This window comes from Atractosteus spatula, chromosome 3 (assembly GCF_055471065.1).
Source record: "Atractosteus spatula isolate fAtrSpa1 chromosome 3, fAtrSpa1.hap1, whole genome shotgun sequence".
Classification (NCBI taxonomy): domain Eukaryota; kingdom Metazoa; phylum Chordata; class Actinopteri; order Semionotiformes; family Lepisosteidae; genus Atractosteus; species Atractosteus spatula.
Window position 1 is genome coordinate 20,176,055 of NC_142708.1, and position 18,228 is coordinate 20,194,282.

Sequence of the window (18,228 nt, forward strand, 5' to 3'; positions counted from 1 at the left end):
GCTGCTGTGCCAATCCAAACTCCGCCTGTGGGTAACTAAAGCCGGTCCAAAGCCTGGATAAAGGAGGGGGGTCAGTCCACTGCCAAGATGCCTTGGTGCCGGCGGAAAACCGGGGCCAAGGCACCAATGAAAAGTATACAACTGGCCGGGACAACGATGACGACACACCAACTCGTCAACCCAAAACGCTAGCTAAAGCTGGCAACATGGAATGTTCGAACTGGACACCACATAGGACAAAAAGAAATAATCATCCGCGAGCTCCTATGATGTGACATATTGATTGTGACATTAACTGGATTGAGGCTAACTGGATCAGGAAACATGCGCATGCGAGTCCTGGATAGTGATGATTGGATGCTCCTATCTTACTCTGGTAGTGACCAATGCATCGAAGGTGTTGGTTTCGCGGTCGATCCCAAAGCAGTCAACAGTATCCTCTCGTTCCAGCCAATGACGTCAAAGAATCATTCTACTCACAGCTCCGGAAACCCCTGGATTCGCTACCAAATAGAGACTTAGTCATAATCGCCCGAGACCATAATGCCCATGTGGGCCACAATCGTCAAGGCCAAGAACACCCTGGGCGACATTCTACCATTCGATAACTCTGGAGGGAAAGGTTTGCCAGAACTTCTTCAAGGACTCCTGACAGTCATTTTCCATGGCTTCTCCGAACTCCTCCCTTATCCATGCCTTCACTTCAGCGACCACCACCACTGCAGCCCTCCTTGCCTGTCGAAACCTTTCAGCCAAATCTGGAGACCCCCCCCCACACACACACACACACACACACACACACACACACACACACACACACACACACACACACACAAGCAATGCACAGAAGGCTTTCCTTCGTCTGTGTGGGTCCTCGAGTTCCCACCATAACAGGCACCAAGCATGGGTCAGTTAACTTTCACAAGATAAGGGATCAATGTTCATTATCACACTGTAACTGTTAAAGGAGATTCTAAGTAGTTGGTTACATTCTAGGAATTGACAGTTAAAATGTTCTTACTATAATTTCTCTAAAGGAAAAAGCTTATAACCTTAATCTGAATTAAATGTATGAGTGACCTTTTAGTCAGTACAAGGCAGAGTCTTCATCAGACATACGCACAAACACAAGTAGATAAACTATTCCTCAGCTCTGAGGAGAGTTCTGGTTTTGATTAAATTTGTCTCTTTTGTAAGAAATATAATTAAATGCAGATTTTGTGGTTACTGCTTCATTTGTATAATATGCTGTTTCTTTTTGCAGTATGAATATCTTTACTCCTTGGAATATAGTTGTCCTCTGTTATAATGTCCTCTTATGAGTGCTTAGATGTTGTACACATTAAATTCATGACAAAAATTAATAAATATTAAAAACATTATTTTGAACCTATACTGTAAATTATAAACAAATATGAAAATATTTGCTTATTAAAGATTTCAAACTAGACACATGATGTAAAATTACAGAAATAAATCCAGGTAAAGGTTTTCGTAATACAGTATGAACTTTTAAATTGTATTTTAGTAAAAAAATGAAAATAGATGTTTACTGGTTAAAATAATTTCTGTTGTAGTTTTGATTTCAATAATGTGTTACAACAGAGGTATGCATTATGGGGTATGGAGTGATGCATTAGCCGTAATGCAGCCATTATTCTCTTATAAGATATTATAAAAAACTTCTCCAATAGAATTAAGAAGCAACAGATATGCAAGACAGGGGTGTAATTTAGAAAGAAAACCATGCTAAACACATTTTTCTAAAAAGCATCTCATCTGCCATTACTGGACAATGCTGGGATGGAAACACTACCAACACCACTAGTAGTAATAACCTGGACCTCTGGAGGTGTCCAACCCCAGTACTGACCAGGCTCAGCCTTGCTTATCTTCTGAGACCAGGCTGCAAGGCAGCAATGTTACTACTGTGTAGCAGATTTTAAAGCAGCTTGTACAATTATAATTTTGTTTTGAAAACAGCTTAACTTCAATCAGCAATTATAGCCCAATTACAGTCATACCGTTTGTTGTTTTTCCGATATGAAAGATTTATTTTCACCATTTTCCGCAGCAGTTTTCTCATTTTGCAAAGATATGTTACTTTAAACTACAGAAATATGTAAATAAGAAAAGATTCAGAGTTTAAAGTATATGAGTTTAGGTCTGATTAAAAAATTCTGCACGTCCCTTAAGGTCTTGATAGGTAATTATTGTGGAGTATAGTACAACAACAATAATAATAATAAACCTCACATGGTTTACATTAAGAATTTGCATTGTTTTAATTGCTTCTTAAATGAATAGATGCATATTTTGGGACTAATTACCTGTTTTGTAGTAATATAGCTCAATTTTTCTTAAAAGGCAAAAAATAATGCAAATGATTCCCAGTTTTCAAATGTTCATTAAGGATTTAGAGATAACATTTAAAACTTTATTTGGAAGCCAATTAAATTTAATATTAAACCATCTTTCTTGCAAAATTGCTTGTACAGTATGTACCTATTAATCACATAAATAACTGCACATATTAATTGTATAATGGAACAAGAAATAGGTGTATTCCTTTTTTGCTGAAAAAAGAAGAGAGAAAACAACGTTTCAGCTGTGAAGCCTTCAATGTACTGTATCATGTGAAATCACTTCACAGGGTAAATTTGCATACTACAGTATACCTTGTGATATCTGACCAAACATATTATAACCTTGCCTTTTAATAGGCAATTTTATTATATTATCAGGAGGCTTGCAATGTAAAAGCATTTGTTATCTTTCCATACCAAAAATTAACATGGAATTAAAACATATTTGATATAGAACCCTGGATGCAAGTTATTCACTTTTAACAGAGCAATTCATTTTTAAAATAAAACACTATTTAAATTACTCAGATTCTTGGAATCAGTAAAGACTCAGGTTATGATATAGAACTCTTTGTGAATCATACAGTCGTGGGCGTTCTTTTCCCCTTTACACTGTCTTTTTAATTTAAACACTTTTTGAATTACAGCACAATGTATTCCACCCAATCATGTCTGGACATGATGGGCGAGTATCTATGCAGTGTCTCCACATTTGTCTTGTAGCAAAAAAACAGTTTTTTGGAAGAAAGCCAAGTTTGATCTCTCTGTTCCCTTAATAAATTACATTAACCTTCAAATAACACTTTTAATCGAATTGTTTTATTTGTAATGAATATTTGAAAACTAGGAATCATCTGCATGATTTCTATGCTTTTGATCCTTCCAGTTTCTTAGGTTTTAATCTGTAATTTACTGCAGGTCTTGAAAAAGCCACCATTGATGCATGTAGAAAAATGGTATAAAGACAGCTTATTGTTTTTCTTCATCTAATGTCTTGTTCCTAGTAAATGGTATGTGTTATATCACCAGTATAGTCAATTAATTTCATGAAGAAGCATACTTAAAATTCATACAGAAATAAAAAGATGATGAACGTCACAGTGGTGAAGTGGTTAACATTGCTGCTAGGCAAAAGTCAGGCCCTGGGTTCATTTCTAGACCTACAGTAGGTTGCTATCTACTTGGGAGTTTATATCGTCTACCTGTGTTCTTTTGTAGGCTTTTGTTGGGTGCTCGTTTACTCAATCAATCCAAAAATACATCAGTAAGTTAATGGCTTCTGGGAAAATTGGCCCTGGTATGTGCGTGTTTGTATGTGTCGGTGTGAGCCCTGTGATGGCCTGGGGTCTCATTCAGAGTGAAATAATAAACTATTTTACACAGTGCCTTTGAAAGTCGCTTCTCAAAGTGCTTTACAGGAAAAGCAAACAGTTAACAAAGGTAGGAGATAAAATTAGCACAAATAAACACCTGGGATTAGAAATGCAGTAGAAGATGCAAGCAATTGACAGTCACCAATTAAATTAAAATTAAAAAGCCTTTAAGAGGAAGATTATTTTGAGTCTGGATTTGAATGTGCTTAGTGTAGTCGGCTCTCAGATATCCTTGGGGATAGCATTCCAGAGCTTTAGGGCATAACAAGAGAAGGCCTAGTCACTCATTGAATGTACATTAGCTTGGCGGATGGAATGGTTCAAAGAGGTTATTTGCAAAGAGATCATTGTTTAATTGAATTGCAACAGCATGTTCCAAGATTTGTGCAACAAAAGGTAGGTTGGATATAGGGCAAAAATAGTTTAGGTCGTCCAGAGCCATATTTGTTTCTTTAGGCACAGGAGTAACTGCAGCCATTTTAAACACTATTGGTAACACTCCAGTGCTCAAGGACTAATTTAATAATGTTGAGAACAGCAGAGCAGGTAAACAAGATTGAAATAAAGCAGTAGGAATGAGATCTAATAAACAGGTGGTGGATTTAGGATGCAATAACGATTTACTAGGGCATGCAGTGTCAAGCTGAGAGAAACTAGAAAGAGGAGAACCAGCAAAAATGGGCATGTAAGGAGGAGGTGTAGTAGTACAATGCGTGGTGGAGAGAATGTGATGCCAGATGTTGTCAATCTTAGAAGTCAATAAAAAACTAAGAAAGTACTGCAAAGTTGGGATTAAGCAGGTAATGTATTAGGGCAGTTAGGCTTTAGCAATCAATTGGTGATAGAGAACAGGTATTCAGGGTTGTTTTGGTTATTCTCAATGATATGGGAGAAATAGCTGGATCTAGCAAACCCTAATGCATTCTTGTTTTCAATCAAGTGCTTCTTATAAGACTAAAGATGTACATGCAGGCCAGAAAGAAGCCACCTATGTTCTAGTTTGTGGGACATTGCCTTCATTGAGTGCAACTGATCAGTATACCATGGGGCAGAATGAGTAGAGAAGACGGTTTGAGTTTTTAAGAGGAGCTAAGGTATCAAGATTAGTTAAAAGAGAGCTATTGAACACTTACACCTTGTGTTCTAGAGTAACAGAATTAGAAGAAAATGAAGGCATTGATGAATCAGCAAACCTCCAGTATATGGTCAACTGAGCACTAGTTGAAAAAAGCAAAAGGGTGAAGAGTATGCGACAGGGAATTCTATAACAAAGAGAACAGCCAAATTATTACAAAGGCCTGGTTCAAAATGAGTGGGGAAACAAGAGTCACTTGCGATGACTTAGTCCAATGTGTGACTTTTACTGTGAATTGGATTGAGTGCAAGCTGTTTGAGACAAAAACATTCAAACAAAGCTAGAAAGTGCTTTGCTAAATTGGAAGCTGTGAATCAAAATGAAAATTAAAATCACCAAGAAAAATCTTATTAAATCTGAACTAATACAAAGAAAGTAAATTAGCATACTGACCTAAAAAGGTTTCTTTATGCTTGGTAGAATCTGTAAACATTTACGATTGATTGTAGAATGGGGAACAGAGATTTAAAGGGAAACTGCAATGTTATTTTTATACTTCAGGGTGCAGCAGCTAAGACTGTAACACAGACCTGTTATTTTCAGTTGAACGTCTTTTTAGTGAGAACTTTTCAAAAATGCAATTATTGGTTGTCAAAACAGTTAATTTGATGTTTTGTGTAATAGGAGTTACAGAAGCCTATTAGAGCCACACAATTAAACAGTGTTTATTGCATTGAAGCAAGATAACATGACGTTAAAATGAGATCGTGCTGCTACCACATAGCCAGTTACAGGACACTTTTCATAAATGTATTACTCTGTTGCCTACGTCTTGTGTGCGGTCCTTTAATTGTTTTTTGTTTTGCATTCCTATATCTCTTAACAATCATGTCTGTGAAAACCGACACAGAAATACTATTTCTACTCCCTTCAGATGACATGTTTCCTGCATTTTATTGTGTAATTTCAAGTTCAAATGTATTTGAAGCAAGCATAGGCTAAAAGCATTTTTGTGCTTAAATACTCAAAGATCCACCAACAGTAACAGTAAGGCAACACTATATATAAGTCTTGTAAGTCATCATAAATGTATTATTTTCAGTGTTTAAAGATCAGGCAAAAGACTGTCTAGAGTACATGTTTCTGCGGTTTCACATAAAGAAAAATATGTTTGTAAAGCAGTGTTATTCCTGCTTTTGAAAATGGTGAAATGTTGAAAATCCAGGAATGCTTAGTCACAGTATACAGTTCTACATGTATACAAAAGGCATTATGTGTGTGACTGGAGACTCCGTTTCCAGGTCACCTGGCACACAGGAGGTATCCACGTGTACACACACATACGCAGACATTTCACTATCTAAACAAAGGCTGTAAATCTGGGTTCAAACGTAAAAAAAATACCGGGAACAGCTTGTTTGCTCTGTGGTCAAAACTAAACATTAACTCAAACCAAACACCTGTTTTTCTTTGTTTAATAAGTGAAATAAACTAAATTAGTGTTTAACTCGCGTGCTTCAAATAAATACCTTATTTTGATTTCTTACCGGCAAAATGGTTTCTCCCTCCACTTGTAGGACCCAAACCTTGGCCTGGCAACAGGGGCTGGCTTAGTAGTGCCTGTTCCAGGGTTGCGCATGTGTGGATCGATTTGTAAGACGATACCATTAAGAGGGTATAGTATTTTCTTTAAAATATTAATGTCCATAAAAGGAGTAATGACATTTTATTTTTGTTAATAATATGTTAATTATTTAATGGAGTACTCAGTGGAGAAAGTTTTAACACTGTCGGCTGTCCCCCTTGGTTAGTTGTATTTTTCACTTTGTTTTTTGGGGGTGTGGATTATGGGAACACAGTTCCTCAAAATAAACACCATTGCACTTCTTTGCAATTGTGGCTGTGTCATCATTAGTGCTGCATTCCATCTATGCCTCAAAAATTTTGAAGGATGTGACTGTGACAATATGCTTCTTTTGACTAATTTGCTCAAAGAGAAGTAAGGAGATATTTTTTTGTTGTTAAAGATAATTCTACTTTAAGTGAGACAATATCATTACATGAGATATACAGTATATACAGTATGGCAAGATATTGATACATTAGGCAATATTGTTTACATAGTAATTATCTAATTTTAAAGCAATGTTATCTCAATTAATCTCAATATTAAATGCTATAAGTATTGAGTTTAAATGTAATATCATGTGTAAATGCAATTGGTATCTTGATTAAACACAATATAATCTTGTTTAAAATGCAATAAATGTTTTCTCTGTCGTGCTAATAGGCTTCCGTAGACCTTTATGAAAAAGGTTGTTAAAAATGACTAATACTGTGATGAATAAATACCGTTATAGGTGATACGAGTCTTGTGAAAGGCTTAACTTTAGGTTGTTTCAGTAGATTAAATATGTTCATATGTGTCTGTGTACAGTATATGTAGACTTTAATTTAACTGACAATAAGAGAACATAGCATATACAGTAAATCTTTAAAATATTCACATAAATGCAGACTATTACAGAAAACAAACTACTACTGTTCTCACTTAGGTTCTGAAGGCACTCTTTATGTGTCTGTATCAATTATCAAAGAAAATTAAAATAAGTGTTACTGTATATACTGTACACTTGTACAAATTCAAACCCAGGACCCCCAACTCAAAAACAAATAAGACTTGGTGCTGCTATTTGCCATGCTATTACTATTAAGATTAGTATATAACATTTTGTACCCTTTTAAGCAAGAAAAGACATCTAATTTGTCAATCATTGGATAGATACTGATCCTATTTTGTCCTAGCCTGTTGCAAGATTCCACTTTTTTATGGAAGCCCTCTTTGGGGAGTGACTGGGATATTATTGACCCATCGACAGTTTCTTCCATCTTGGCCACTGAACTATATGTACACTTTTCTTCTTGTTCTTCTGGTCTGTTTGAAGGGATGGCCTGCTTCAGTCAGTGTCTGGGTGGTAAAATGCACCATTTCTTGATGATTGAGTATACTGTGCTCACAGTGATGTTCACAGATCAGATCTCCTGGCCTGTGTTTGTCAATTACGTTATCCCTGATGTGGTTTGAATGCTTATTGGACCTTATGATAGATCTTTGCTTGAAATGATCTGCAATTTCCCTCACGGGATCAATAAAGTATCTATCTATCTACTGTACCTAACCAAGGAACATTACCGAAAAAGTGTGCATGTTATACTGATTCCATTAATCACGAACTCCTCTCACCATAGCAACCAGTGGAAACATAAATTGATCATGCTGTTGTACTAAAGCTGCAACTGCCAAAAACCCTGAAGCACTAGGAACATAACAGTTGTTTTTATTCTGAAATCATGAGAACCTCTCTTGCTTATAGCCAGAGACCATAGACTAATTGTGTGGCTCGTTACGGTAATTATAAACACATGAATTAATTTAAGTCAGCCACAGAAAATGGTCTGAATATTTACAGAGCGGTGAAAACATCCCCTCCTTCCCAAAAGATTTGATTATTTAATAGACATATTATATTCGAGTAGTCCTTACAAAGTCCTAATAGTTAATGAAGCTAACCTTATTTGACAAATAACAGTTACTTTTTCAATTAAATAATATTTATTTTAAAAAGCTCAAAATATCATGAATGCAGCAAAAAGCAGCAAAGCAGCAAAATATGAGTCTGAATATTTTTGCAATGCACTGTACATGTGACAAAGTCTTACAAATATGTATACAATAAAAACATATTACTACAACTTATTATAGAGAGGGCCAAAACTTTAAAGTAATAGCTCATACCATTGTAAAATAAAATTATAAAAATATTCTGATCCAAAGTCCAGTTCATGTTTGTTAGAAATAACAACAATGCTTGCAGCTTTGAACAGGTTTAGCCGGTTTCCAACTTTGCTCTGCAGGTTCTTCTGTTGCACTTGAGCTGAGGGTGATCTGGAGATAATGCCATACACGCTAGCATGGAGCTTAATAAGCAGTTCCATACCAACTCAATTGACCCAAATAGCCTCAAATTAGCACACAGGGCACAACACACACAGTGTTTTTCTGGATAGCACCTGCCAGGGAGCAGATTGCACAGTCAGGGTGGCACATTGCACAGAGAGAGACAGGGTGACGCCATACGAAGACAGAAACAGCAGGAGAGGCACAGAGAGACAAAGACAGGAGACTTTAAACTTGTTATATAGAACAATTATATAAAAGACTTTATACAACAAACATTATTCCTCAAGTACATACAGTATACAGGGTTACAATGTCTATCCCCTCATATTCACTGTGGAACATGTAATGTAGCAGCATGTAATATACTGTGAACAGCAATGAGGTGAAGTTTGAAAGGACTTGTTCTGTCACAGAGCTACTTTGGTTACTGTGAAGGCCTGTTAATATTCTTGCCTCCTACATACACAGATCTCTGGCATCCAAGGTCTCAGTGGCAGAAAAGGTGAAAAAATATGTACCACCAAGAATGATCTCAACCTTTGTTCTGGAAGACAGGTTGAAGAAAGGTTGTAGCACAAGGAGACGTCCAATTGTCTTGGTCTTCATGTTATTATATTACTGTATGTCAAGATGTGTGTAGCAGCTGCTCCACAAAGATTTTTGTACAATAAAATGTGCTACACACAGGTATCTCTACCTCCTTCAGCAAAAGTCCAAATATATCTGGAATCTCCACTTTATGATCTGTCATGGAGTAGTCATTTACAGCTGGTTGTGAAGCACCTGTGTAGAAGCAAAAGTGCATTTTGGCAGATGTAAAATGTCACCGGGAGCCATGGTAGCTCAGACAGGAAGAGCATCTAGCTCCTGACTGGAAGGTCCTGGGTTTAATCCCAGGTACAGGCAAATTATGTAGCTTGCTCTAATTCCTTCCAGATGGCTCCCAGGTCCACTCAGCCTGCTTTCCAAATGAGTACCAGGGGTTAATCCTTCTGGGGGTAATAGGCTGACCGGAGCATGATGCTGACCACATCACCTCCACCTATAGTGTTGGATGGTTGAGAAAAATGGTGGCCCTTGCTCCCCATTCCCCCATGGGCCTTTATGGCCTGAAAAGGGGACCTAACCTACCTATCTATGATGTGAGGCTCTTTTTAGGATCTGTTCTGTTCCACTCTTTTGGTAACTCTGAACAGTATTTAATAAATAAAATTACTTCAGGTATAAATTACAATTCAGAACAATTTTTGTAGCAGAATAGAATTTTATGTCACAGAAACCTCTGCTATGAAGTGTGACTCCATCCTCATCTTTGATCAAAATCACTGTCTATCACAGAAGTTATAAACACAGTTTATAACAGAAGTTCAGGATAGATCCTAATCTTGTACATTTCCTCTCACCTGCATATACTGGAAAGGTCTTGCATCTAGGACTTCCTTTCGCATATCTCTCTCACATCCTCCCTGCCTCCCCATATACAGTACACCCTTGCAGCAAACTCCCTAGCTCAATCCTCTCAATAGTGAGGATGGGAAGGGAGGGTTTGGGCAGCCTATCCTCATTTACTGTAGGTATGTCATACCAAATCCTTTATACATATCCGTCTCTCTCATTCATTAGAACCTAAGCACACTACTGAAATAGATGTTTTTTAGGTTTCGGTAGACCTCTGATGCTCTTTTTTAAGCATATTCACCTGAGGTTCACTCTGAGTTGAACCTTGTCTAATTTTAAGGAAATAATTAGAAAACAGAAATAATTAATCACCTTCACTAAATCCCTTAAGTTGTATTAGAAACATTTAAGCTTTCATAACATTAATGGATAAAACTGATTTTTTTATGATAATTTAGATTATTTTATGCAAACACACAAATCTCCACTTACAGGATACAGTGTCACGCCACAAAGTGGTTCATGGACATTAAAGAGGATATGGTGTGGGGGTTGTGCTTTCCAAAAAATTTTACTTTATTACAAGAAGCAGAAAACAATAAGGCACAACACTGACAAGAGGGCACAACTTGAAACTAAACATACACGGATTCTTTATTGAAGATGAAACATCTCCACTGTAGCATATTGGGTTTTTGAGAAAGATTAAAGATAATGTTGGAGATTATTAATAATATACAGTATATATGTTTCAAAAAGTCAGTGTAGTAATAATAAGAACAATATTGTTCATTACCTTTCTAATAATAGCGCTTCTGTAACTTATTTTTAAATTTAATTGCACTGGTAAGGAAAATACATGCTATGTAAGTTCACTCATATTATTATCTTCTATCATCTTTATAGCAGATGATCAGTCTTTGTAGAGCAGAAGGGATAACAAAACTGCAAATTTGTCAGACGTAGTTGTTGGGTTAACTTACCGGAAAAACTGAAAAGTTCTTTACAAAAACAATTTCCTTTTATCTCCTTTTTTCATGGTTTTGAAAGTTAATAACCAATGAGTTCAAAACAGGCAATATTAAGTTGTTGGTCTATTGCTTTAAGTCTAGAATGAAGAAATAAATAAGGGTATGGATTGCAGAGATTGAGGAACAGCCTGCTGCTCAGGCATTAATTGCACCATTATCAGTTTTTCACAGCTGTATGCTTAATGAATCCTTGCATGCTTTTGTAGTTTTTGTTGGTAGTATCTAGATATTATCATTTACAGCAATCTGTTTGGAGGCTGAGTGGCAGCATACTTATTACATTTTTACCAGTGGGTCTAGAATTTACAATCAACACCATGACAGTGGAGATAAAATGGTCTGGTTACAACCTATTAGGATTAAGGGTGCACAATGATGTCCTGTATATCTTTAAAGCATATCGTTTTCATTCAGCAAAAGGCTGAAAGAAATGGAAAACAAAATGAAATTGAATACCTAATAAACTGCATGCTTGTAAAATAAAAAAAATGTTGACAGGTATACATTGGCACAGGAGATAAAATATACAAAATAGTTGTACAGGGTAAATGCAGTGTATTTAATCTGTTCGTGATCGATTGTTTATACAATTATATTGTGATATACCTACTTACACTAAAAACACAGTTGACTGTTTTTATACCTAATATGCACATATAGAATTTTAACATTGTACATTTGACAAAGGAGTTACCCTTTTTTTTCATTCATAGACTCATTAATTAAGGTGTCCTGTCCGATATCTTTTCTATATATGGTAAAGAAAAGTAAAAAGGACTTGCATTTAAAGTTCTGTAAATAATGAACAATTTGAAATGTTTTTCATAAAGGGTTCCTGTTTTAAACTGAGAATAAGCATGTATCCATCACACTCAATTTTTGCTTCTTTATCCTTCAGCTATGTGCCTCAAGGAGTACTCAGGACTATAAATAGCAACTGTCTTCAGGTTGCTGAGGAAAAGCTTTTTGACTTGCAAAGTTAATAAATAGACTGACACTTGTGCTGGTGCACCTGCAACAATGGAGCATAAGTCTAATGGTGAAATTGCCATTGTAATTCAAACAATCTTTGTACTTTTGACCAGTGTGCGCTGCCTGTACTAACAAGACACATAGATGTGTATGCAATACACATTTAGAACAATTATTGTTTCCAAACGAAAACCAGAAATGTGAAGTATAAAGGAGAGACTAAAAACGGTTTCTCCACCAGTGCCAGCTCCCTGTGTAAAACCATGACAAGCTAATAATACAAAAAAAGATTGGAGTGAAATAGAAATGAAAAAGCAAAGAAGAGTTTGTGATAGTTTTGGAAAAGTGAAGAACTGAATTGAAGAATGGCAATAAGTTAGACACACAGCAAGAAGAATTGATCAATGGCAGACAAAAGAAATTCTAAACTGGATCCCAAGAGAAAAATATTAGACCATGAAGAAGGCCTCAGGGAAGATAAAAAATGTATGTTTCACTGAACTGACGTGCATGCAAAGAGATGAATAGAGAGCCCTGTAGAGGGATCTTGGGGGCTTCAGCTAGCAGTGGATTGAAAAGGACTGATATTGAGAGAGCAGCAAATATTTTGTTAACATGAAAAAATACATTTTACTGCAATTTAACCTTAGAAAGATGTGTTTTTGATTGAACCCTAAAATTATGATGAAAATGATATACAGGGGTTCGTAACCATAGTGTTGTTTTTTAAGTCTGTAGGAGGATCATTGAATAATCACGCACATCCGCCTCCACAGAGAATATAAAAGATAATTAATAACAATAGTGTTATAATGACACTGACATTTTTCACTTCTCATTTCTGTGGTGACTGAATGTGGGAGCGGAAAATAACTCATAATGCCTTCACAACAACTAGGTTGTATCACCAAATTGTAGATGAAAAATGATAATAATCTCAGAAATGTATACCAGAGGTAATGCATAACAGATCTTTTTTTGATTAAAAAGATTCTTTAAAAAAATACTACGGTATATACTTGATATCTACAGTACGGTCTCAGTCTGAAACATGCTAGTGTAGCTGATCATTTGAATAATGACAACAAAGTTAACTGTTAATTTTTAGCAACTGTTTTTTTTTAAAACAAGAATGGAATTAATAGTTGGATGCAATTTAGAGTTCAAACTGCATTATACCTGAGTTTGTTTCATGTCGTAATTAGATTTAGTGCTATACTCTGAGGATCTTCAACATTCTCCTGTTAAGCTTTCATCCACATACATATATTAATGTGTCTGAAACAGATGTTGTGTCCAAATTTGAAATGATTTTTTGAAGTTCAAGCTTCTTTTGAGGATCACATTAGTAAAGTGAAGAATTTCTTTTCTTTACTTTTCATTTTGTGTTGAAAGTTTGAAAGTTAATTATCTGCGTACTTGATAGAAAATTAAGATCACTTTTATCTAACACAGAATATGCCATTTGGTGGTATGATGTAGAAGTATTTTTGTGATATGCCCAGTCACTTTTGTTCACATTAAAATCAAGAAATACTTTTGCACTGTCTGCAATCTGTTCACTTTTTAAAAGGAAAGCCTCAAAACATCTGAGGTGTACAACTAAATTGGTAATCAAAGACTGTGTAAGAAACGTCTTGATGACGTTAAAGGATCAGCTACTAGCAAATAGACAAATAAAGTCGACCAAATGGCTTGCTAATGGTTACTGCCATATGTTATTAAAGCATTTCTCAGTTTTGTCAGTACCACATAAATTAATGCACATAATTCACACAGACATGACTTAATGCAATTGGCTCCCCTGGGTTTAAACAAACAGCTTCTTTTTTATGGGAATAGGTACGATATAAAAATCAAAAGTGAAATATTTTAACTTTTATTTCCTGCCCCATGATTACTGAGTTCTAGTACAGAGTTCCAGTGATATATTAGATCTCTATATGATTGTCACTATACGTTGCCCTAGTCCTTTCTGAATTTATAGAACTGAGACAGAACACATTGTATAAGATAAAAAAACAAAAATATAATACTACTGTATAAATGATAAATAAATAGTACAGATTGAATAGCATAGACAGTTTTATTGTAGTGCTGCTTAGCTTCTGATGTGGGTTCTGAGGAAAAAGACTTAATGTAGGATTATGCTTCTGCTATTCAGAAGGTACAGTACTTTCTTTAGAACAGTGTGTGCCCTTTATGTTACAGAACAAGAAAGTATACTACAGATAAAGATGAGGCAAAACTCCAAGCACACCAACAATATCCCCATTAAATACCCACAGCGCTAATTAAATGAGTCCAGGAAACACCCCCTGCAAATACCCCCCCCCCCATAGACTAAGACGGTTTTATAACTAGTTGGTCACATAATTTTAAAAAATATATTTTGTATCTGGAATCAATCCAGAAAAGAGCGAACAGATATATTTTGGGGCTTAAAGGAATCTTCTACACTGACAGGGTGAAAGAATTATACTTTTTAAATCTTGAACGAGATTACAAGGGTAACTGACCCTTGGGTTTAAAATTTTCAAAGGAAAGTATGAACAGTGAAACATAACACCAGAGAAAGTGGAAACTAGGATTTCGAAACCAAAAAGAGACACTTCTTCATGCAATGGTGGTGGGAGCATGGAACAAATCACCCAATCATGAAGCCAATACTTTTGCTTTTTTCAAGACATGTCTGGATGAGATCCTTGGTTTAACGGGAGCCGGTCCAGGCTCCCGCAAAGCGTAGTTCAGGACCCTATGCAGATGGTATAATCCGGAAATAAGTGGAGAAGGACATCCAGGGAAGGTACAGTAGGTTTGTGCGTGTAGACAGACAAGGAGGGTATGACGACGGTGATCCGGTGCTTGGGGGGCATGGCAAGGGCAAACAGGTCCAGACAGTCTGAAAGGGGGAATCTGGGGCGCAGTCCGAAGTCCAAAACCGGGGGATCCATCCAAGACAAGACACAATTAAAATCCAGAACGGGATCCGGAACAGGGACAGGGAATAAAACAAGGTAACAAGGCCAGGTGCTCCGAGCCCCGGACTCAGATGGTCAGGACGCCGTGATGAAGCCTATGCTGTCAGGTCTATCCTGGACCCGCTGGTAGGTGGGCTTCCGGGCGTCCATCTCCCAATGCTGGTCCAGGAATAGCGAGAGCGCCAAGCTTAAATAGTGAAACAAAACAGAAGGCAGGTGCACATAATCAACTAAAATATGAAAGGGTCGGAGCGCCCTTAAGAGGAGGAATGCCAATTGTGACACTTGGATCAATTACCTACTAGCTATGAAATAGCCTACATGGGCTGAAGGGCCTCCTATCATTTGTAACTGTTCTTATACTGTATGCAAAAGTAGTACGGGGGGCCTCTGGAGTGAATCAGCATGTCATCTTTCAAAAAGCAGGATCAAGTAAAGCTTATTTCTGTTAATAGGTGCTCTAATTCCCCCAGATAAAGCTGCTCCAACCCCTGTGACACAGCCCCAGCACTTGTTCTTGTGGTGTTTAAAGTATCTGCAGATCACCTTTACAATAAAAAGCCAAACAAAAACATTAGATAATTTTTAATATGTGCAGTATAGTGGATAGACTCCTAAAGTTAACTAAATTTCCAGCTTGCTCTGATGCTTGTGCTCAGACTGGAGGAATCAAATCACACATGAGTACACATCTACCAAAACATGCATTGTTGAGTTGCCTACCTCTTTTTACAATGCTAGGCCCATTTCGCTTCAAGTTAAGTTAAGAATCCTTAAGACTTGCCAGACATGTGAGAGCTAACAAGATAAAAACACTTAAAGCAGAATGCACTGTCTGAAGCGCACCCCTTATTTTACAGAGCAAGTAAGGAGAGATTCAGGAAAGAGCTCAAAAAAGGGAAAACTACATGTACAGCAACAGCATATTCCTTACATACTTCCCTTAAATACTGTCCCTTATATACTTACAGATCAAGCAATAGGAATCACTGCCAACAAGTGAATCATACCAAAGGTGGCTCAAATCCAGATGGCTTTGGTGGTGATTGTTCAATTGTACAGTATGCTGCTGCTTCAGGAATCTTGGTCACTGTCAGCTAATGACATAGTTTGAACTTCACTATAGGACCACTGGACTTGCACTCTGCACGATCACGTTTACTGATTGAACAAACTGTGTATCCTGCATAGCAAACTGTAAATAATCAACACTGAAACAATTGGGAATCCACACAACAACTTCTGGCTTCTTCAGAGAATGAACTAGTATACATACTGTACTGTATATTAAAGTGGGGAGCTGTGTAAAGGTTAATTTCACACTAAAACAATAGAAAATCGGAACATTTGAGCTTGAGCTTTGTTCAGGTGTGGTACTGTAACTTGTTCCCAAATATCTTATGTATGGTACAGCAGCACAGAGGTCAGAAGTTTATTCTCAATACAGTATACAGGTATATCTTTTTGTTTCAGGAAGGCATTCCAGGTATGAAAAGTAACTATTTTCATAGTTTAGTGTATATGTTCTCTGAATTTGGAAGATCTCCAAAGAAAGAGAGATGTGTCTCTCACTAATGACACTGTAAGCTCATAGGTGCCCAGCCAGCCAGGAATACTGTGGTTGATTCAAGTTGAAACAAACCTGGCAGTGCTCTACCTCTTGTACACCACTGCTTTGTGGATCCTAGTCACACTCATCCAATGGCATCATTCATTGATGTCTGGACATCAACTATTTTAACTAGTACATGTATTAGCTGAGTCACCTGAGAAACACAGAGATTTATCCTTAAAAATACAGGAGCCCTGAGGTAACAGGTACAGTACATGTCTTGTTGCATTACTTAATATTTTTCTGTAAGTCTTACTGTATTGCACCTTGTCAACTTTCTTCACAAGCCTGTGTACTAACTAACTGGGTGAATTGACCAATCCCGGTATTCTGGTTACTACAGTACTTGCTTTTTTGATCTCAAAGCTTCATCAATATGTTACTTAAATTGTATCTGCATCGACAGCCTTGTGCAGTGTTGTGTTTATTGTAGCAATAATATTATCTACATTATTGTTAAATCCTGTGCAGTATAATACCACTACCTCTTTTTATATTTATCACCATTGTTTCCTCCTGAACAGTTTTGTACCTATTTATAATTGTACCTCTATATCCTGTTCCCATTGCTTGGCAGTTAACAGTAAGAACAACTGATAGAACCTTGAAAAGCTTGAATTGATACACTTGTGATAGTGCTCACTTGTAAACTGCATAATTTCATTGTTATACTTGCAATTTAATGTGGTGTACCCAGGGAAATTATTTTTTGGGTTCTAAAATGACTCATTCGACTGCCTTGTCAAAAATTGTGAAATGTGTTGAGCGTTCAGATATTTTTTTTTATTTTCACCACAGTCTTTCCAAAAGTAAATCAACACTTGGAAAAGATGGTGTGAATGAAATACCCTTTAAAACCTATTCCAAGATTCAATCTATCCTCCTAAATCGTATTATTTTATGGAGATTACTGCAGTGTTTCTGGGGACTGAGGGTGCAGAATGTGTTACTTTATCTACTTTTCATTACATGGCAATGCAAGCCTATCAATATTCCCTTTAGATAGTGATTTACAAACTGTAACTATTTATAGCTTTAGAACAGCTATCCTTCCTTCTCATTATTAAACATAGGCAGAGTGTGTCCCATCAGATTATTTGAAGGCAATTTCAAAAATGAATTTTGGGTCTAGGTTAAACACTTTTGGAGAGGGCATGTCATGATCATCATCTTCAGGGACGAGGCTGTTAATATAAATCTTCAATTTGTTATATCTGCAAAAGACAGGCAATTTCAAAGTATCCTTCTATTACTTTTTGAGTAAAGAAGGTTTTTGCAAAATGTAATACGCAATCTGGCTTTTCTTTTTAAGAAACTCTAGATTATTCCATACAGTTCCCACAGTTTAACTTTATTTGGCACCAGTTCCATTGTAGTACATCCCAGTAAAACAGATTTAATTTTGTTCTTAAATTTTCGCTCATACTCATGAAAGATTGCCTTCAAGTGAGTCAAAACT

The 18,228-nt window shown here is 36.5% G+C and overlaps 1 protein-coding gene across 1 annotated transcript in view; it reads left to right on the plus strand.

The window, feature by feature from the left end:
* The first annotated feature begins 543 nt into the window (after positions 1-543).
* Positions 544-18,228, plus strand: part of LOC148837545 (solute carrier organic anion transporter family member 3A1-like) — a 52,724-nt gene continuing 35,039 nt past the window's right edge. Inside the window, exon 1 of the mRNA XM_088911122.1 lies at positions 544-622. Coding sequence (XP_088767248.1) covers positions 544-622 — 79 coding nt within the window. The remainder of the gene's footprint in view (positions 623-18,228) is intronic.